The 23762-nt window shown below is 39.3% G+C and overlaps 1 protein-coding gene and 1 long non-coding RNA gene across 7 annotated transcripts in view; one reads left to right on the top strand and one right to left on the bottom strand.

The window, feature by feature from the left end:
* The window catches only part of LOC123984199 (cGMP-dependent protein kinase 1), an 88353-nt gene that overhangs the window by 35137 nt on the left and 29454 nt on the right, over positions 1-23762 (top strand). The window contains exon 1 of one of the 4 annotated variants that reach the window (XM_046070962.1): positions 12354-12501. The exons of the other annotated variants lie outside the window; for them this stretch is intronic. Within the exon in view, the coding sequence (XP_045926918.1) occupies positions 12456-12501 (46 nt within the window). The 5' untranslated portion in view covers positions 12354-12455. Of the gene's footprint in view, positions 1-12353; positions 12502-23762 lie in introns of those variants that run through there. 4 annotated transcript variants of the gene reach the window in all.
* The window catches only part of LOC123984209, a 63357-nt gene that overhangs the window by 34045 nt on the left and 5550 nt on the right, over positions 1-23762 (bottom strand). For all 3 annotated transcript variants that reach the window (XR_006828398.1, XR_006828397.1, XR_006828396.1), the window contains exon 3: positions 2164-2241. This is a non-coding gene — a long non-coding RNA (uncharacterized LOC123984209). The remainder of the gene's footprint in view (positions 1-2163; positions 2242-23762) is intronic.

Here is a 23762-nt window from a genome sequence, read left to right as displayed (position 1 = left end):
AGTATCTGAGTATGTGCTCCAGGAGACACTTAAGAACATTCTCTATAATAATTATTGACTTAAATAATTCCACACATTGTGAGCTGCTTGATTTTTTTCTCGGCTTGGGATGAAAATCCATATGTGACCCAGGTAAAGGAATGCATGAAGGGCAGGTGGGGGTCCCTCTGGCCCAGAGACAAGAATGAAGAGGCGTGAGCTGAAGTGTGAAGGAAACAGGGTTACCGATGGTGACAGCAAGGTTGCACGCCCCTTGCTGGCCTATTACATGTCCCGTGATCCCCTACCAACCTGACGATACTCCCAGCTCCCGTTGCTATGGCAACAAGCGCCCACAGGGAGATAAGCCAACTCTTACGGGATAAAACATTCCCCTTTCCACGGGCGGCAGAGTGTCTGTCTTTTTCCTTTGTATATTCTTTTGCCTGCCACCTCCCCACCGGCCTGTGCTTCCTGTCACGATCTTTTGAAGTGTACGTCAGCGCTCTGCTACTTAATAAAAACTCTGCATGGTACAAATGATGTCATTGTCTACATGAGCAGAAGTATGTTTACAGTCTTAAACGGCCACTGTCCTTGTCCCTGAGGGCTAGTTTAATGTATGTCTCTGCACAAGAATGCAATGAGGAATTCTGCTGCCACAGAATATGAGGTAATGGTCTCCAGTGGAGAACATGCAACTACCTGATGAGTGTGCATTACCCAGTTAAATTAGTGATCTGTGTGTGGAACCCTGTAGGGGGTAAATATGCTTAGTATAATTTCAATTTACACTGCATGGTCTCCTAAGTCATACTCATGAGTAATTACCTGCTAATGTGCACTCATCCATAAAACTATGTACCCCCCCACCACCACCCCGAGTGTTTCCAGTGTTTTGGTAGCTGACATTTCCAGTGTTCCTTTGCTTCAATAATTGTGGTGCGTTGTGCAGTGTTTTGTTTTTGCTATTAAACAAGCACAAATGTTTACAAAGTCACTTGAAAGTCAGCATGAATAATTTGACTTAATTAGTTCCGGTTAGATAAAAGCTTGAATTGTTTTAGTCCAGCTGCTTTTATTCTTAAAGCACCGTAACAGTGATATAGCATAATTTATCTTATTTACTTTAAATTAGTGCCAACTATTTCCAAAGCATGCAACAGAGTTTGGGATTTTTCATTGTGTCTTTCCTATCATCCTGGCACCATTTGGTTTCTTTTCATTTCAGAGCATTATGAAAATCACAGACTTGATACAGGCTTGATTTTGGTGATTCATCACAGCAAGCATTGTGTCTGTGGCTTTCCAAATCAATCTGCACTTGCAACTGTCTTACAACAAAGGGATAACATGACTCTGACAACAATGAAAGCAGACATAATGTTCATTAAGATAGATCATCTATCACACACTTAATATTTAATTCTTTGTAAGCTGTTTGTCACTGGTATGAATGGAAACTGCCTGGGGAGAAGGAAAAACACATTTTGGAAAATGGTTTGCTGTAATGGAATGAACAGTATCTGTGATTTATAGAAAAGCAAAATCACTGTTATAGTCTGTTAAATTGCAATAACAGTATACAGAGATAAGGCTCAGTAATACAAATTAATAATACACTAGATCAATAATACAAGTTTCATTTCTAAACTGTGTGTTGGACCCTTTTATGTGGAAAGTGTTTTGATAGTAAAAATGTGCAAGCAGTCATCCACTTTCACATTTTCTGCGGATGTAATGCAAGGATGAGACCAAATTGCAAGCTCCCCCAAATAATACGAGGATTGGTTGAATTTTAATTCTTGCATTTACATGATGGCAAATTCCTGGAGGGACTGACAAAGATATTGGTTTTCCATCAATCCCTGTCCTTTTCAACATTTAGGTGATTTCATGTGTGAGCACTTGCCTGCTTCTACCAAAAGAAATGGATCCTGTAAAGTCAGGTTGTCCTGACTTGAGCTTTTCAAGTCGCAAGTTCTCCCATACTGTGTATTGCCCCCAGCAAGCTCCACCAATCAATATGTTATGTTTGATATCAGGATACAGACACTTAAGTCTAGAGTTGTGGCCACACTTGGGGTTTGGCTTTGCCAGTCTTGGCAAATGAGGTGGGATTTTAGATGCAGCCTGAGAGAAAAATGTTGCCTGAGATACAGTTTACAAAAAAAGTCCCCTTACCGTCAAATCCATATCACATCATTTTCACATGACAACAATTTGGAAGACTCTGGCCGAAGAGAAGACAGGAAGAATAGCCTAGGAGTGAGAGACAAAAGAGAGAGGTGATAAATACAGTACAGCGGTGACAGCAAAATGAGGGAGCCACCTCAGGGGAAGTGAGACAAAAATGGTATTTTTTTTTGTCTGCAGACAGACAAGAGAGAGGGGCAGTGGCCTTCCGCTAAAAATATTCTTTTACAGCATCAAAATGTCAGTGTTTCATGAAGAGTTGGCCTTGACAGCATAACAGGATGCTTTTCAGCATGGTGCGACATAAAGCTGTGCAGCAATTGACACCAGTAAGCATCACGGCGCCACATGACAATGTGATACAACAGGAGTTATGGCCACATTTCAGGTTTAAGAGATCATCTGAAACAATTTTGTTGTTGTGGCTCAGTCTAATTCTTGAAAATGTACACTTAGTTGCAAACTTTGAAATCATAGAAAATGGTTTAACTCAATGGTAGGGCTGCAACTAACAATATTCATGATATATTCATGATTAATCAATCTGTCAATTATTTTCTCGATTCATTGTTTGGTATATAGCAATACAGTTACAATTTTCAAGTATTCAATTTACAATGTAAAACTGAAAAACAGCAGCAAATCCTCACATTGAAGAAGTTGTAACTAGGCACTTTCTGGCATTTTTCCTTGAAAAACTATAGATTATAAAAAATATTAGATTTATTTGCTGTTGATTGATTCAACAATTAATTAATTCATCATTTTAGCACTATGCAATAAACACGGTCAAACACTAGTGCACTTTAGTCTGTAGGCTCTACAAAAGCTTGATTGAAAGTCCTCTTATTGGCACACATGTCAAGGTCTTTCTGAAAAGCAAAAAAGAAGTCACAAATGAACTTTCAAGTTCTGGCTCTAAGAAATATGATGCCAGAACATGGCGCGCACACAAAAAAGCACACTGTTCAGTCAGAATGGCTCTAAACGAGCGTCAAGAATCCTGGCATTGTTTTGGATGAGTCCTCTCTTAGGGAGAGTGAGGTCACTGCCAGTCACTACTAACATAATCACTGAGACTGATTATCTGTGTCCTCCATCTTAATGATAGTGGTGGAAAAAGCTGTCTCAGACGTCATTGCAGAAACTCAGCTGTGCGCTTGTTTGAAAGGAAATCCTATTTAGTTTTGGCACCAAGTACACTGTTTGTTTGTGTTTTGGTATTTGCCAGCAGCAGACACAAACACACACATTACACACACATAGTTCTCTCTTTCTGCCTGTCTTTGTCACACACATACTGAGAGAAATTTGTATAGTGCGGTCAGGTTTGACAAGCATTTATTTTCATAATGATCAATGCCCAACCTGGGTTGGACATTTTTACACTGGCATGCCTTTTTCTTTGACGTTCCCATGCACATGAATTATGTTTCAGCTGTTTAAAGGAGCATGGGTCTGCAGGTGTTGGAAAAAACAAGCAATGCTAAGAAAATGGTAAAATTAAATTGACTGGAAACTAAATGACTGAGGATTAACAACTGGGAGCTGTTGCACAGCAAACTTGTATTTTTCCCATCAAACAATTAAAAGAGTACTTAGTTTTCCAAATCTTTTGGACGATCAGAGTCACTGCTGACGGTCAGAGTTAAACGTTTAATTTGTGGATTGTAGTATTATCATTGTCTTCCGGGAGGTTACTTCATAAATGCACATGGGTCATGATGATAGCAACTAATTGTTTAATTTAGGTATTAAAAAATCTATCACTGGAGTTATTATAGACAATATAAGAAAGTGCACTTTGTCAGGACTTTGTTTTGTCCTGTTTTGACAATACTCCAGTAATTCCCAAAAGAGGGGTATATGTACCCAAGTGGGTACCTCTGCAGTGTCCAGAGTACGCCCCCCTTAGTTACTGTTGCTAAGTCTGACAAACTGCCCAACCTGTCGGACTTTTATCACGGCGCTACCACTGTCTATTACTCACTTCCTGGATACATATTGTCAAATTTTTGGAAAAAACGATTTCAGAAAGAAGCAGACAGTTTTGCAGTTACATTGCGCATTTGAAGGTTGTATTCAGGCTGTCAAACAGATGTAGAATTAAAAATAAAAAAGATAAAAGCTAAAGCCTAACCGATTACAGTGTAAAAGTGAACCACCACGTTACCTGACTAATGAGAAAGAGGACAACGATATTAAGGACAAACACTGTTCCTGTACAGTTGGCTAGGTCTCTAGTCACAGTTACAATCATTAAAAAGCAGAACAGTAGGGTTATATAACGTTACATTCAGTAGTAAGTTAGCTAGCGTTAGCTACCATTTTCCTTACAAGTAAATGGAGCGTAGCCATGAAAGTGTTGGACCCCAGTTAGAGCGAGTTCTATACTACGCTGTGATTGGCCAGCTGTGTGTTCGGGGCGTGGCTTAGTGAAGGGTCAATTACAATTTCCCCAAAAAAGATGTCCACATATTTGTGAGGATTGCACAGACCTGTGTATTATAAACTTAACAACAAACTACACATGCATGGCTCAACAAAGAAGGTCAACACAACAACACAGGTCAAGATTTGAAAGTTTACTTACATTTGAATGATAAGGGACACTCTTTGAAGAAAAACAATGTTCTTATTATGGTCAGGGAAAAAATATGGTTTGAAAGAGGAGTGAAAAAAGCCATCTTCCAGAATAGAGAAAGCACCTCTCAATCGGAGAGGTCTATGACACCACTTATCCCCCACTTACAATATTATCCCTTCATCCTTTCCAAACGCTTACGCTTGGCCTCATGAGACAATGCAATCGATCTCAGGTAACCAATGACCATAACGACTATCGTTACAACATCCAGGAACACTAACCAAGCATTATCCATCACCTTGATAACCACCCCAGAGAGGTTAAATAGCTGGGACTCTCTGCCAGTCAGCCAAAACTTAAGAAGCCTCTTGAATGAGAGGCGAAATATCTTTGAGCAACCTCAACCAAGTCCAGTTGCCCTTGATTTTAACCCACCATGGAGAACTATAACCTGGATGACTGAGAATTTTCATTACATTATTTAACCTTAAAATGCAGTTAAAAATTCAATAAACTAATTTAAAATGAAAAATACGCACCACTATTATGAAGAGTTTGGAGCATCACTCAAAGTAAAGAATTCAGTCAATGCAAAGAAAACATTTGGTTTGGTTTCGATGAATATCTAATGCATCAATGTATTAGATGCATATTGAAGCCAACCGCTCTATGCATATACATCATATACTGTGCATCCCATCCATCGTCAACTGCTTATCCTGCGTACAGGGGGGCTGGAGCCAATCCCAGCTGACATCCGGTGAAAAGCGGAGTACACTGCCAATCCGTCGCTGGGCCACACATAGACAAACAACAAGTCACGCTCACACCTAAGGACAATTTTAGGGTCACCAATTAACCTAGCGTCTGCATGTCATTGGACGGTGGGAGGAAGCACCCGGAGAGAACCCACTCACGGGGAGAACATGCAACATCCGGCCCGGGAAACCAGGGTTTGAAACCGCATCCTTCTTGGTGTGAGGCGACAGCGCTAACCACTGCACCACCATGCCGCCCTGTGCATCAGATATTCATCTCAAATTGACATATCCTTTCTCCTATTGATTCCCATTATTTTTACATTATACTCTGTCTCTCCCAGCTAATGTGGACTTCAGATAAAAATGAAAGCACAAAAGTCTTAATTAATATGATGGAAGATTTTCATTTCCCACAGATGGCAGCCATCCAACCCATGACTGAGTCTGTCCTTTAAGATTAAGGGCTCTATTTTCATAAGGTTGCATGTTGGATAGTAGGACTTTGCACCACTGACTCATGAATATAGAGCTCTAAAATCAGGACTCTCAAGTTTTATCAAAAGTTTGGCGTGAGATATGTGTGTTAGAAGAGGAACCACTCAAATATTTGCAGCAGTGGCCCCTCAGCCCTAGCCAATTCTTTCAAGTATTTACTAGCAGTTATATTTTACCTATAGTTCGTAATTGACCCAAACAAATATATGATAAAATACTATTTAAATATATATACTTATATTTCAAAAATACAAATGTATCAAAAATAAAAAGAAACTTGGGCCCAAACAAGCCCACTGAACAGCAGTGCTCAATGTATATTGTACACATAGGCCTACAGTAGGATGGCAGAACTTGCCCTATTGCCCTACTCATGCATGTATGCCAAGCTGTGTATGTTAGTAGGCTACACATTTCAGCTTATGAATGGTGTTTTGTGTTGTGTGTTTAATGCCTTGATGACAGGGTAGGGTCTCCAACTTAAAGCCCTGTGCCTCAAGGCCAGCTATTTTCACCATCATGATGGATGATAGCTTTCCATCCAGAGCCAAAATATAGAAAAACATCTCTAGTCCTTTCCTTAGTTTCAAGTAGCCAAAGCTAAGCCCAGTGGTGGACAGTAATAAAGTAGTACTGTAGCTACTTAAGTACACGAGGTATTTGTACCGAACTTTTCATGTCACTTTTTACTTACTCCTTTTTACACACAAAATGTATGAAGAGTTAAAAAAATAGGATGTTTTGATATAAATTAAATTACAGCAACAGTTTATATAAGTCCAGCTAGTAGAACTACATCAGTTAGGGTTATTGACAGAAATTGAATTTGCAACTGTTTGGTATTAGTAATTTTTCATGTAAAAACATTTCATGGTTCCAGCTTCACAAACAAGAAGATTTGCTGCTTTTACTTTTGATTATTTTAAATGTATTTTCAATCATTTTGTTTGCACTGACAAAAAAAGCATTAGGCCGCTGAATAATAATCTAATGATGTAATATATAATAGTTACAGTCATATGGGACATTTTTTTAAAGGATCTGAATAGGCCAATGTTACTTTGTTCATCACTGGCTAAAAAAGCCAAAGCTTCTGGTTGCAAAGAGGTTGGAGAGTTTTTGACTGCATCAACAACCATTTAGCACGAATTTGGCTATACAACATCAGCCGCTGTCATTATCTTTGATCACAGGCAAGTGATTTTGTCCAGGAATCGTAAAATCAAAAAAATCAAAAATAACAACCCTACAGTTACCGCATCCATCGGGTCGCTTCCAACTTCCACTCTGTGTGTGCACGTGCATCCATGTTGCGTGGTAACGAACGTGCTTTCAGCGTGATCACGTAATTTACTCGGAAATAACACATTTTAATTTCTGATAGGCTTAACGGCTCTGGCATTTAGTACTGAGAAAGCTATGAACGGAAAAATTATCATCCATTAATTTAATATAACGGGATAATTTCGAGGACGTTATCTCTTAACTTACTTACAACTTACTTGCTTATACAAGGTGTGGTGTGTGAGTGTGTGAACTGGCTGAAATGTGTGTGTCTCACGGTGAATGCATGAGGCTTGAGAGCCCTACTAAAATACATACTGCCAGGAGTTAAGGCCTGTTTACTTGTCGTCGTGACTATTGTTTTTTCATGGCATTGGGGCGGATTTACCCTTAAACCCCAATAGACAGCACAAACATGCATAAGAACATACTTTCTGATGTATGCATCTAGCTTGCATTTTTGGCAGGTGCAACATCGTTTTCATAGATGAAACACGACAGCTAACAGAGGGCCAATGCTTGGGCATTAGTACACACACACACACACACACACACACACACACACACAAACACACACACGCGCATTAACAGCACTTCATATCATGGTATCACAGGACGAAAATGGAAAGGAAAAGGAAAAAAAAGAAAGCCATGGCAGTAGCATTGTTGGAGACTTCGGAGAGTGATCAGAGAGCTCAGCTGTATAAAAAACCCTTCCTTCCGCTGGGAGTGAGCAAACAGTGGTCTTGCTAATCAGTCTGAGAGAGGAAAATGTGCATGTGAGTGTGTGTAAATGTAGGAGTGTGTGTGTAGTAGACTATGTCTGCTCAGTCTCAGGAATCACACTGTCCACAGTGAGTGAATCTTGTTTTGGCAGAAAGAGATAAGTTACAGGTTCAACTCCTTGGAGAACCAGGCTCCAAGTTAAACATTATGACCAGTGCGGAAGGTGGAGAATGGCGGCATTTGCTGGGGACTCTGTTGTGTTTAAATAACAAAACATGTTGGTTGTAAGACTGTCAGTGTACCCTCTAGTGTACTCTCTAACTCTTCTGTCAGTGTGTACATGCCTCTGGCCTCTTCCAAATTATATCAATGTTTGTTTTTCTTTTGTCTATATGCTTCATCTATGCAGAAATGCAGACAACCTAAAAACACTTTAAATTTGTTTCACATATGACTTGATAATGAACTGTGAGATCCCCCCAACGCCTTTGTTTGATCCAACAGTGTGCTCCCTCAACATCAGTACCACTACCTTGTCTTGACCTCCTATCACTCTTGGGTAATGCTCTCATGTTGGATCTGGCACAGAATACCAAGCACCAGCTATTTGTCTGGTGTAAAAACAACAGCATTTCATACAATTTGTGTTCACCATGATTAATATCAAGTGAGTGCAGGATGTAAAAGCAGCCTCCTAACAAAAGTCATTACTTCTGTGCTTTTTGAAAACCAGAGTGAGTACTTTCAATCTCCAATAAATTCAACTGAACGGAAGAAGGGAAATATGCTGTAGCGAGCGTTTGCTCGGTCTTACATCAATTCTAATAATTAGCAACTGTTAGCAGCCACATTAGCCACAGCATTATCTTGCTGATGATATAATGCAAGCATAAGCATTAGTTTGCAGAAACAGTTAGTAGCAGTCAGCTCCTCTTTTGTTCCTCAAGGATCAAGGTAATTTATTTATCATTATACAACAACAAGGTTATACAACAAAATGTAGCCACTTCATGATACACACATACAACAGATAATTAAATCTTTATCAGAATATATATATTGAATACATATTGAATACATACTGATGATAATGTTTTTTTATCTTCACATAAAAGTTTGACATTTATGAAAGAGTTATTAACTGTAATATCAATGTTTTGGAAATAGTAATCCCTTACACTACTAGTTACTGGGAAAAGTAATAATATTACAATAACACACTGTACTGTTGAGAAAATGGAGGGATGACTGCAGAAAGTAGATGTAAATGTTTAGAGTTAAAACCACTGCAGCTTTTAAAGGTTAAGTGTGTAAGATTTAGTGGCAACTAGCAGTGAGGTTGCAAATTGCAAGCAACTGTCTAGTCTACTGCTTCCCCTATCAAAGAGCATAGGATAGATACGTTGGCTGACACAGGACAAAAGATGCCGTCATCTGGTTTCTTTAGATAGATATATTAAGAAATTATATTTACTTAATTATTCAGTAAAAGCAAATGTTATTGCAACTTACAGATAACATGGAAAATGTAAGCCAAGAGTGTGTAACATTGTCACTGTTTCTGCACCACAGTCAATTAGAAACAACATAATAGATAAAGTATACAAACATTGACAAATAAAACATGTTCATTCTCTCTGTGATTAAGGAAAATAAAAATAATAAAATACTTTTTTTTATCCGTGCTGAAATAGATCTGTCATGACAGCAACAGTTACTTATATAATCGCTTCCTCTTTAGTGGTTTTGCCTGCAAAAGTCAGTAGCCTGCTTGACACACCTCTGAAAGAGACGTCCATGTGAGGGAGACCCGTGATTATGTAGATAAAAACGGCTCATTGCAAGGTAATAAAAACATAACGGTTCATTATGTAAGGTGTTTATACACCACTGAAAACATAGTTATGGATCTTATAGTGCATTTCTGTCAATAGATTCTCAGAAATATTGCACACTGAACCTTTAAGAGAAACAACTAGTTATATTTATTGTTATGAATCGAGGGTGGTTGTGTGTGGAGCTGAGCACCATCATTAAGCAAGGCCAGGCTGTGAAGAGCTGGAGATAAGGGCTCTTCAGGAAAGGTACTAAGTGCACTCTTATCAAGGAGCACAGAGTCACCATCTACTATACTGCTGTGTCTTTTCCAATCTTAGGCTTCACTCCATAATTACAGGTGCAACCAACAACAGTGAAATCACAGACTGACGAGATAGACACATAAAAGCATAAAAAATAAACAAACGTTATAGAAAAGACAAATAGATATGCCACATCAGAATGCAGATAAGCAATTAGACAAGCACAGACATAGAGAAAATACAACAGAAAGCTACAGGAATTACTAATAATTGTTAAAAAACAAAAAACAACAAACAACAAACAAAGCTCACAAATCTCATTTGCTGTGACTGACATGTCCATAATGAGGTTCAGATATTTCGTCGCAGAAGTTATGGCACCATCATTCTCCTTTAATCACCTCGTGCTGATATGTGCAGAGGGTTACGAGAAATACATCGCAAGGGATTAAGGATTTCCTTGAATAACTGAAGAACAGGAACAGAGAGAAGAAGACAGAAAGACAAAAAGGCTTTGGTAGATATAATTCCAGTGGGACAGAGTGGGGAAGAAATCTTCTCTGTTTCCATGGCTGCCATGGTAACACTGTTGCCAGAGTGCGGCAAGAAACGTGGTGGTAAAACAGTGATGGCGGCAGTTTAGTCCCCACCCAGCTGTTTGAAGTCACAGTTGTGCTGGTCCCTGCATGCATTTTTTCTCTGATGTCTGGGCCTATAACTTCACAGTGTGGCTTATTTCAGTTGGATGAAGGCATCTGAATATTGTATGTGCTTTTGTGTGTAAGTGCACATGTTAAAGGTTGTGTGTATGTGTGCGTGTTTGTGTGCGTTTGGACTGAGGGCCCCTGCTGCTACTGTTGTCCTGATTCTCAGCTGGAGCGCAGGTGTAAGCCCCAAGCTAGAGGCTCTTCTGGGGCTCTGTACAGCTTGAAAGGCTAAAACACCCAGATAGACGCAACCTCAGACAACAGCAATATACAGTCAGTCAGTAAGAAAACAGCCCGCAGGTGTAGCTTTAAACAGCTGTTTTTCTTGTACATGTTTTATGCTAACAGTCTCATGTGACAATACGGACAGGCTAATAATGTTAATGCATTTTTTACTCTGGAGGGAATGTTGAAGGATTATTTCGTCTACCTGTTTTGCATTATCCACGGGACACTTGGCATTGCTTGCCTTTTTATGAAAACATTTTCTTTACACAAAAAGTTATTTGCTGGCGAGGCTGTATCTCATTTTCTGTTGGGGAACATGGCTCAAGACACTTTTCGGAGCTGCTTCTCTTGGTAACACTTTGAATCTGGCGCTACTTCTATGGATTCTTATGTGACATTGACACTTAGTTTCTTCATGTGTCTTGGGTCAAACTGAATAGCAATCTGATCATAAAAAAGCTAGATGTAAATACACCTGAGAAGAAGAGAAGATAGACTGAAATTTGCCTGCTCAAGACACAGAAGTTACACTGAAATTAGCTGTTCTCCCTGTCGCTTGAGATAGAAAGCCTGAGAAGACAAAACTTTTGTCCCGCTTATAAATCATGAATACGATACATGTTTGTGTTAGTCATTAGTTAGGTAGCGGTTATTGCTAAATGTTAATTATGTTATTCATGTTCTGGTGGGTTTTATTGTAGTTATTTTCAAGTGCATACTACCACCTTGGAGTACGGCCGACAGAATCTAATTTGGCGATCAGGCCAGCAGAGGCACATATATTTGGCTAAGTATAAATAAAAGTCAGTCCCATCTGGATTTCATCTGGATGCAGGACCCTTAAAATGACAAGTGTAAAAGGGGTCTCAGATGCTGACAGTGATCACTACAAGAAGAAGGAACAAATTGGAGCATGTATGACTCAAACCCTTAGCTTTTTTATGAACTTGTTCATCTATCTATGAGAAAGGATTTCAGTAAGTGAGCTGTGTCTAACCAGTGTAAAAAATGCAGGAACAAAATGCTTGTTATTTGTTGATTTAAATGTGGAATTGTGCTTGATTTTCCCCAGTGCAAAAATCAGATAGGTGTGGTCCAGCGGTCTAAGACGCATACCATATAGCTATTTGTAGCCAAATTGCTAGGCTCGCTAATGTTAAGCCAATCTGGGAGAGAATGTGGGAGTGACCTTTCATCAAAGAAGGACTGATTGTTGTTTCTCAACTGGATGGGGAAAAGATAGCAGCAGAACATGCTGTATGGCTGCCAGTGCAAGGTCGTTATGCTTGCTCTAGCAGCTTTGGCAATCTTGCCCATAATATTTTCTGTCCCACCTGCTTTCGTCACAGTTTTCAAGTAATTTTTTTTTTGCCAATTCTGGTCTGACCGCATGAGGCAAGGGGCATGAGGCATGGGGCAGTCGAAAGGCCCTGATGTTTGGGACCATAGAAATACAAGTAAGTGATTGATAAGCAACGAAATTACTATTTTCTTCACCCTCTTAAAATCAAGCTTAATTTCATGCCCAATGAGATGTGGATGATGGTGAATAAACTGTGATATTTTCAATACATTTATACACTTTAATTCTGCTGGCCACATTATACGTGTGGGTGCTTAGCTTTGCAGCAAGTTAAACACACCTCCAATAAAGGTTGAAGACAGGGCCTTTAAAGGTTTTACTGGAAATAACAATGAAAACAATATTTGATATAACACAGTGACAGCAAATCCAGAAATTTGCTGCAAATCGTAAGGAGTTGGTCGTGGTGGGTGGTACTGGACTCGACTGTGACACTAGAGACCACGGTTGGTTCACATTCTGAGCACTACTGTAGGCAATAAAACAGGTCATGGTTACACATTAATAAAGCAAATAAGTTTTGCTTCAAGTCATTTGATTTTTTCAATATTAAACCACAACCACAATCTTTCCCTAACTTTAACCAAGTGCTCTCCGTGCCTAAACGTAACCATAAAATACATTTATAATGCCCTAGTTAGTGCTACAAGCAGATAACAAACAGTAAGAGCAGATATTGCAGGGAAAATAAATGAGATATGTTGTCATACAGTGTTTTGCACTTACTTACAGTATAAACATTTTGCGACTTTTCAGATACAGATAAACGTTATGTTAATAAAGAATGTAATTTAGGTGGCATTATGTGCGTCTTGAAACATATTTGCAGTTTGAAATTTGTGAAAGTAATAATTTCTGGGAGACAGGGTTGCGGGAAGAAACAAAGTATCAGCGAAAGAACAGCAAGTCCCCATAAGAACTAGAAGACAGCAATAAATCTAGCAAACAGGAACATGGAGTCCACAAGAGTTCATGTACAAACAGTTAGCCAAACAGTAAAGACTGTTGCAACATGTTAGGGTCAGACAGTTAGTATAATGGTCAAATTAGAAATAACTGCCCCAAAATTGCTACTGTAGGCCTAAATGAAGCACCTACAAATTTATTGTTCCAATACGGGCATTTAAAGGGTGGATAAAAGATACCGGTCAATGTTTGCTTGGTCACAGATCAGACAAAACAGTTAGAGATGCACTGATCGTTCGGCTGGTGACCTGAATCGGCCGGTTTTCAGCTTAATCTGCCAGGAAAATTGCATTCGGTGCATTTCTAAAAGCAGCTGATGTATCAACGTCAGTTAATACTGTGCTAGTATTGGTTGCTACTGGCTACAGACTGTTAAACTGAAACTAACTCTCGGTGGCAAAATAATAAGAATGTATATAACCAGTAGTGCTGGAGATAGCAGAGATACACAGATTATCATGTACTCTGGGAGTTTATAGGTTAGATGCTATAACATTTGAAACATGGCGTAATTGCTTTTTCCCTGAACAGAGAAAGACATTCATAATCTCTCAGTTTATGGTTATACATCTTTTCCTCCTATAATGAGCAGTTTATCACGGATTTCACAGAAACGGAGCTGAATGTAGGACCCCTGCATAGTAAAAAGGCCTCTTGTCACAATAATAGCTGTTTCTTCAAACACACACACACACACACAAAAACAGTGGCATTCTTACATACACAATAATGAAAATGCGCGCCCATGCTGGTATGCAGTCACTCACTCACAGACACACAAACATGTATGCGTCACACTCTGGCAAAGCAGTAAAGTGGGGGGGGATTTTTCACTCTGGCTTTGCTCTGTATTTTTAGGTGCAGAGATTTGATGTTTTTTGCCTCAGCCTTGACTAACAGAAGGCTTTATGCAATTCAACAACAACACAGCAAGTTGTTTCTTCTTGTCGTCAGAAGTGAAGAAAGAAAATACTCATGTGTTTGTAGTAATTTTAGTGCAGACGCTTTGGTTAACTAATTCAGTAGAATATTATCTATTATATATATATATATATATTATTATAGATATTACATGATTAAATCCGGCTGACAATGTGTGACATGTGGTTTCACATAGCTTTCAGGATCTTTGACGGCCTCACAAATCAATGATATGACAGATTTCGGTGTGAATTTTACGTAGTCCACAGAACCACCTATATATTGTAGAGAGATGTGGAGCAAGGCCTAAAAATAACCTACTTGCTGATGAATAGCAAACACACTTCATTTCCTCCATTTGATTTTCTACAGCCGGGCAGACTGAAATTGATCAGGTTATTCAAATTGATTTCCTCTGTGGCAAATAGTTTCTGGCTGATTGTCTGTAATGATGAGGACAACAAACAATTAAAATTTATCTCGCAAACCAACAAAAAGCAATTTGTGCTGAAAAGGCATTTTTTTATGCAGCAGGGAGTGGACAGCTAAAAATGTTTCCCTTTTCTACATAGAAGCATTTATCCTTACCATCGACGTCATCAGCTCAGGTAGCAGTACTTACATCATGACACCATGAAATGAAATCTGAGCAGAAAGGAAGAGATTTATTCATTTTACTGAAACATGGTTTGAATAAAAAGACAGGAGCCTGTTAAAAATGGATTAGGATGATGATTAAAGGCTTAAAAAAAGGACAATGTGTTAACAGGCTTTACTCTATATAACACACTGTTCTTTCTCATTTCTGTCTACCATTCATTAGCTCCTCAAAGAGAAATTTCACTTTTCTTCTTGGCCGATGACCTCACCCCTCCTCCTCTCTCCATTTCAAGTGAAATATCCATCATTAGAGAAACCATTACTGTGAATCTCAGTGGAATTGTTGTAGCGGCAGCCTACTCCCGCACCTCGAGGACTAGACTATCGCACTACCAAGACTTCTAGATAGGGCTGCGCGGTGGTGCAGTGGTTGCCCCGGCCTTTCTGTGTGGAGTTTGCATGTTCTCCCCGTGTCCGTGTGGGTTCTCTCCGGGTACTCCAGCTTCCTCCCACCATCCAAAGACATGCAGGCTAGGTTATTTGGGCGCTCCAAAATTGTCCTTAGGTGTGGATGTGAGTGTGAGTGGTTGTTTGTCTATGTGTGGCTGTGCAATGGACTGGCGACCTGTGGGTGTACCCCGCCTTTCGCCCGATGTCAGCTGGGATTGGCTCCAGCCCCCCGCGACCCTGTACGCAGGATAAGCAGTTGACGATGGATGGATGGAAGACTTCTAGATACATGAAATGAAATTATGACAATAAATGGTGTTTCACCATATAGCTATTACCACTGTATTTGCCATTTCACTAATTTATTCCCGCAATTAAAATACTTGCCCTCAATAGTGTACTGCACCATGCTTCACTCCCTCAACCAAAGTGTTTGTATGTCTGTACTACTAAAGTCCATTAATTATGGCTGCAATCACAGAGCTTACTTTAGATGGACAATTCTTCTTTCAGGATCATGGAATACTTATTTCAATCGACCAACCTCCAGTCATCTAAATGTGTGCATGTTTATGATAAACTTCCAAACAGGTTAAGCTATAATTGATGAATAAAGGTTGGGAGTGAGGTTTGTTAATGTTACAGAGATGGGTGGTTAGTTATCTTTGGACTCTCCAAGACAGAGAAAGCTAACAGTACACTTTTAGGAATACTCCTATTCAGTCAGCCTCTGACAGGAAGTTTCCGACTGAAATGTAATGAGAGTATCCTGACTGTGCTCAGTGTCAAATTTATGCATTTAAATATTATGACTCCCACACGCCGAGATGTCTTTTTTATATTTAATGGTGGACATTGTTGGACATCGATGGTTTTACATCACCACCACCGAAATAGAAACATCTAATATAACAGCAATTCAATCTGTTACTGTCTAAAACAAAAGATGGGTTATCCTAGGTGAGTGATGGTGGGTGGATGGCGGGTGGGATGCCATTCAGCTCAATGTTTCTCAAGCAGCTGCTGCTCCAAGCCCATGGACTCCTGTCTCCCACGTGGGGCGAGCATTGGCAGAGCTGGCAGCTGGAGAATGCATCTGATTAGGCAAGCTAGTATTCTGCGTTGGGATTCACTGATATGGGACAGCCGTCATAAGAGCACATACTACCAGCCTTACTACAACAAATAATGTAAATCAACTGATCAGTTGTGAATTTTAGAAATTTATCACACATTTCAACTGCTGCCAAACATGGCTCAGTGTATCTGACATTGCTACACTGTCTTAGGTTCCTTTAAGCCTCCATAAGAATAGATTTGTAATAATGAAGCGAATTCCTCTAATGTTTTTCCTTTTTCTTTACGCTCTGTGACACTGTCTGGCGTAAATGAACTGTCCTGCTTTCTCACGCTCTAAAGTCCTCCACCAGATGTAATCAGACTTGGCTGATGTTATTAATGACTAAGGGGGAAAAGAGATTACACTCTTCCACCCGGCAGCCCTGACATCATCGCTCTCTTAACGCTTTCCAAAACAAGACATGTAGGAAGCCTCGAAGGAGTAGAGTTCACGTGATTATGTGATTTGTATGTGTGTGTTTGGGGTTCAGTGAGAAGAGAGTTGATTTTTTTCATTTTCTTACACATTAGGGAAGGGAAGCCGGAGGGGGTGTTCAAAGGAAGTTGGAGGAGCAAGGAAGTCACAGATTCGACTGTGGAAGAAGTTTTTTTTTTTAGAGTGACAGTGAGAACCAATTCAAATACCCTCAAACCCAAACATTTGAAAAATATGTTCCAGAGTAAGAATTCTTATGGTGGGTGCTCTCACTAATTAGTTTGGAGGCGCCACTCCTTCTCTCAGAGCTGTATAACCCTAGGTTAATCATCTACAAGTGCTAAAATGATAATTCACAGTTGAGCATATCCTAATAACCAAAGACACATGTTGATTAATAATTCCAAGGTTTTCTAACACATTTTCTTTGCTGCGTGACAATTATTTGATTACTGTCACGGTATCATGGGAGATGGAAGATGAGCAGAAATCACAACTAAAGGCTTTGTTGTGAATAGTATACAGTATAGTGTCAACATACATATTATCATATATCAAGACATTATTATGGTAGGTTATTTTTTTCTCCTCTAGATAAAATATCTACAGGCACGACAGTAGACAGTAGTCAGGTAATAAGAGAGCTTATTTTAAAACGGATTTTCTGTCAAATAATTTATAACTAGTGACGTACATTGACCGGTGCATTATACTGTGTTAATACTATGTTACTAACAAATATATTTCTTGTCATCAGAGTGTCTCCTTGCTCACTTCGCTGCTTGAGACTCTGGTCTAATCTTTATTTAAGTACCACTTTCATGTAGCCCTGTGGTGCTTTTGGAAAGGAATGTGGATTTCCTGCAGTGTAAATGGCAGATGCTTTATACATCAGCTGAATCATCGTCGGCCAGACGTAGAACGTTTTGAGACATTTTGAACCCCATTAAAACTTATGGCACTCACAACAGAATTCAAGATTACAGTCACAGTAACGCACAAAGTTTTGATGTTGCCAAATCCCACGCCCACGCCGAGCGTTAACTGTCAGGACCAGACTACAGGGAAGAAATGTTGTTGATCTCATCCTATATTTATATAATTTAATGAGGAAAAGTTTTGATTACAAGAACACACACACACACGGAGCATTTGCATAAAGCCCTGGGCTAAAATTCAGTTCCGGTGAATTATTCCAGTGACTCCTTCCACCCCGCATATTAGGTTTGCTTTGTCCTGCCTCTTTTCTTCATCCATATGTTTTATCTCTCACTGTTCCTCATGCTTAACCTCCTCTATTTTGGGGCCTGGCATGCCAAGGGAGCTAGTTATCCAGTTTTGGCAGTAATCACAATCAACCCTATTGATCTGCCGTTGCAAATAATTGTGAGAAATTGAAGTGTGAGGAATTATAATCACTGCATCAAGGCGAAGGAAGGAAAGGAGGAGAATGAACAAATGAGAATGATAACGTGCTCGGCTGTTGGCATGGCTATGAATAGCCGTCCTTTTTTCTGAGGTGGCATTACATTCAATTTAGAGGAGCTTTCACAGGCAAAAAGGAAATAGGTGTTAAACAGTAGTCAGCAGGGTGCATATTGAGCTTGGCGTGATTTTAATTCAGGGAGTCAAATTTACAATCCATGAGTGATGTCAATTGACACACTTCACATGCATATACAAATACCAGCCATTGTGAAGTTTGAAGGAACTATAATAATGGGATATTTGAGATAAACTGCAACACACAATGGCTGCATATTACATGCATCAAAACACCTGCACCCATTATTTTCTATATAGTATTATAAGTCCACACTGGTGGCCGTGGGTTGGTGCACACAAAGAGGCCACTTTAACAGTTTTGACGAGGGCCAATTTTCCGCATTTGCTCCACAGATCAGCACATCCTACTGTGTCTGAACTACCTCCTCTGTCTGCATCAAATATCCCAACGCTCCACTGTGCCATCTGTATGTTGCACTGAAGCCATTTCAACAAAAGAGTTTTAAACCTTTCTGAACGAGAATGGATGTATTTTACAACACTGCATGCAAAACTGAAACAAATACAACTGAAATCTCACAAATGCTAATGATCAAGACAGTAAAGTAACACTGAACTAATTCAATGCACTTGTCATGTAAGATAACAGCTATTACAATATGATGCAACAACAATACAGTGCAAATTTTGGAGCAACTGGCTTTCACTATGCTCAATACCAATAATCTAATACCAATATATAAAGGTGGCAGTTATTAGGGCCGGTCAATAAAATAATAATGATAATTATCGTGATATAATTTTCCTCCATAACAACATAACAAATGTTTAATACATTTTCAGTACATATTTGATTTAATTCATGTGAATCATGAACAAATCAACACTTCATTTTTCTATTAAGATATTTAGTGTGTTGAGGAAAAGGGACTGAAAAAAAGATTTTATCATAATTCTTTTGAATCTTCTACCTCAGATTTGTTAAACAATCCACTGTTTGGCATTAAGTGTTCTGACGATTAAGAATAGTTTGAAAGCCCAATTAAACATCTGGTTTCTTTCACTCAGGAGCAATAATCAGTCTTTAAACTTGAAAGAAATAATGTTTTGACATTGATGGTAAATGGTGATGAAAATGGTGGTTGATAATTATCGATATCGAATGATATGATCGAATGATAACATTTTTGGCTATATCGCCCATCCCTAGTACTGTGCTTATTGTCAGGCCTCTACTGGATCGTAATAATTGCACAGGTGTTCCTGTTTTTTGTGAACCCCCTGTATACCCTTGTGGGTTTTATGTTGCATGCATTTACAGTCCACCACTGCATGACTGTTAAAGTCCCAATGATCATCCCATTGGAACAATACACACACAACACACACCACAACACAATTCCTCAAAATCATTCGCAGACAATATTCTTGCATCTCTCCAGCACTGCCTGGGGTGTTATGTGCATTCAGAAAACTGCAAAGCTAATGATCAGCAACCCATGAGCATTAAAGACATTCATCTGCGCCCTCACTACAGGATAACTAGCTCCCCGAGTCTCACCGCAATTTAGTCAAAAGTCAGAATAATACGTTTACCTACCGGGGTGCACCACAGCCTCCCTACATATCTTATTTCCCAGTGCCCCATGCTCTCACTTTCCACCAAAACACTCCAATGCACACTGCATAGTGGGCAATGAAGACCAACCTCCCACTCTTGTTGCTTTGGGGTCAAATTAGAAGGCTACTCTAACAATTTCTCTCTAGACCCATCTCCATACCAGGTTTGTTGGGTGTGCAGTCTATCTTGGAATAACCTTTTAGATGACATAATACATAACTAGATACAGATACGGTTGAAGTGTTTTAAAATAATGCCTTTGGAAAGCTTGCAAGGAGGAGGGGAAAAAATATTATTGAACATGTGTTTGGCATCAGTGTTACAATCCATTGTGCTGACATTTCACAGTGTATAATTTTACATTTTTACAGTGTGTTACTTTCTTTATGATGATGTGCATGTGTGCATGTTTACATGTATGTGCACACAGCAGCATGTGTGTGTTTATGTCTAACAAGACATACTTGAGTGCATCTGTGTGTATGTGCTGTGTATCTGTGTTTATCTGATGTCTGTGCATGCTTGTAAAGGATGTCTGCATATCTGTGTCCACACATCTGTGTCTGTATACATTTTTATGTCATGCCGTGTGTTTTAGGGTTCCTGCTCCAAGAAACTGTCTCTAACTAAAAACAGCGTCAGGCTCTGTAATGAGAGCATTACTCCTGCGGTTTGACCCTATTTTAAAGTGCTGCCGAACTCTTGGACTGCAGAGAAAGATTTGTGTTGTCTGTGGGAGTGCATTCACCCTGTGTGTACATACAGTAAATACCTGGATCCTGTTTCAGAAAGCAGGTTAAGGGAAAACTCTGAGTTTGTTAAGCCTGACATGAAGGAAACCTGACTGGGAGGAGGTTTGCTTCAACAAACTCTTGAGTTTCTTTCTGACTACTTCCCCTCTTGTGGAGACTGAAGCAGCTGTCTGACACACAGTGTCATTTCCTCATTCATACTGTCAATATCAAAGCACATAAGGAATTCATTGATTTGCAGAAGTTTAGGTGTTTAGAAACATGGAATACTCGGTTAGATATTAGTTTGTTACCCAAACATGATCTTTGACATGACAGATTTTACAATCAGTGTGACGGAAAGGCAAGAGTAGTCACACCACCCAGATTCGAACCCGGATCTACGGGTCTGTCACAACTCCCGCCAATCGTACTTCTCCCATCTCACTGTCCTCCCCTTCGGGAGACGCCCCATTGCGCTTCACGCATACAGGAATCTGTCATGACTCCCGCCAATCTTACTTCTTCCATATCAGGATGCCCCCACCCACACAGGGATTCGAACCCGGGTCTATGGGGTACCAAACATGCAACTTGACCACAACGCAGTCACAGTATGGCAGTCACAGCGCATACGCAACCGTACTTGACGGTGGTCCGTCACAATCAGTCTGTCATCAATGTAAGGACTTCATGGGTTCATCCACAGCTCAGAATAAAATCTACACTGTCCTCCTTAATAACACTGTGACTCTGTGGATATTAAGGCAGCTGTCAGGTTGTCAGCAGTTGCACTGAAACATTTACTGAGGGCTACATTACTCCAATAATCACTGTTTAAATCAAACAATTCAGTATGAAGCTGTAACTGACCGATGAAGAATCATTTGTCATGTTATGATTAGTCACCCTGATGGAACATTCCTATTATAGTTATCATGTTGGAGATGATGTGAATATGTCTGAGTGAGAATGATTGTGGTGCAGCTGAAATGACTAAACATATCTTAAAAGTGAGTTTTTGAATATGAGCTCCATATAGTCTTAATGTCTTTTGACAGTATTTCATTAAATGTGAAATGAACAAAAAAATTTACGTAAAATAGATGTCTAAAACTTTCCAGTCAGTTAAAACTGAGACACATTTTCAATGGCAAATCACCAATGTTATTATTACTGGGTCGGACTATCACAGGCCCATGAGTAAACTGTGTTTGATCCATATTTTTATCTTCAGCTATTACCACCTGCATTTTCTCCCATCAGGGTACAGCTGAATAAATATATTTAAAATATATAAAATATTTAAAAAGAAGGATTCCAGCACTTTATCACTCATTAAGGAAATTTAAGTCTGCATTGGCATGTATTAATATTTCTAGCGCTACTAGATTAAAATGGACCTGTTGCCAGGGTGAATAACAGTATCCGAGCTTCATTGATGAGGCTTTTTTTCATTCCCCAGCCACATGCTTCCATCAGGTTCAAGTTACTGAAAGTTGACTGAACTAATTCTGATCAGCTGTTCTGGAACTGAAAACTCTGAGTTTCCCATCTCAGGCTTAATCTACTCGAAGCTCAGGGTTAGGCTCAGAGTTTGTTAAAGTATATAAGTTAGTGTGATAGCAAAGGTGTGCATTTTGCTCATGAAGCCATATTTGAATTACTACTATTTGCAAGGTTATCACAGAAAAATATTTCATCACTCTTATTGGGTATACTCGCAAGGATAGAAACAAAAGTTGGTCATCAGATTTACTAAGTGTAGTAGTATCTGATATCTGCTATTAAGGAATGCCCATTAAACTGCAGCCCCAGCAGTGATCACACAATTTCCTCATCAGCTGCAGGGGTGCTACTCTGTAGCAGAGTCTGCACTGTGACTTCATTGCTTGAGGACAGCGAGCGAATCAATAAATACCACATTGTTATTAACAAAACCTTATTTTATCTATAAAACAGTGTCACCTTGGGAGGATCTAGAAACAGACATACACACTGAGACAAAATACCAAGTAGACTGACTCACATCTGATGAATTTAATATTATCTAATATTACAACATGTCCCTGTGGCCACAGGACTCCCTGGAGATCTCCAGATTTGTTTTTGGGTCAGACTGTGGATTCTCTCTATCTTCTTTCATATTACTCCTCACATACTACTGTACAACTGCACAATTGAAAGACTGAAATCGAAATAAAAGCCTTTCTTGCAGAAGATAATGATACTGGCAATTGTGAGAAACACCGAAGTTGTTTGGAAATAATTACCACAGACTGCTATTAACAAAGTGAAGCACTGACTTTTGGAAGTCACTGTACAATGTAGCTCAGCTGGATGAAATATGGGCTTTTGACATGTTTTGTTATAAAACAACCCACTTTTGTCTATGAAATGCAGTGGAATGAGGAGATATAATCACATACAGGTGTGGGCCAGAGGTCCAATGCTCTGATTAAAACCCGAGTCCGCTCTTCCCAACAGAGATCTGTCGAAGTGAAACATATTCTGATCAAAAGACCAAGGGCTTTTTTAAAAATTTACCATGACATTTTAGACATCTGTTCTTTAAAGGGTATTCTGCAAAGACTGCTGCAATGCTAAATTTAAATGATAAAAAGTCTACATACCAACACTCTGACCTCTATCAACTTCATGTACAATATGGAGTATAATGGAGTTGGTGCCTCAGGGGCCAGTGCAGATTGCAATCATTGAAGGAACAATTCATTCTAAATTGTTGCAGGAAATTGTACAGAAGAATATCAGGGTAGCTGTTTGTGATTTGAAGCTTAACATAACTTTCTTCACACTACTTCATAATTGCCCTTAACACAAAGCACAATCAGTAACTCAAGGGCTTTAACTAGTAAAAAAAACAAACATTGGCATAGTCAAGTCAGATTCCTAACCTCAAACCAATTAAAATGCTGTAGCATGACTTGAAGCAAGCCATCCATGCAAGGTATTCCAAAAATACCAATTAACTCCAGCTGCTGACT

The sequence above is a fragment of the Micropterus dolomieu genome, linkage group LG15 (genome assembly GCF_021292245.1).
Source record: "Micropterus dolomieu isolate WLL.071019.BEF.003 ecotype Adirondacks linkage group LG15, ASM2129224v1, whole genome shotgun sequence".
Taxonomy (NCBI): domain Eukaryota; kingdom Metazoa; phylum Chordata; class Actinopteri; order Centrarchiformes; family Centrarchidae; genus Micropterus; species Micropterus dolomieu.
The sequence above is the reverse complement of the archived record's forward strand: the minus strand, read 5'-3'. Positions and strand labels throughout refer to the sequence as shown.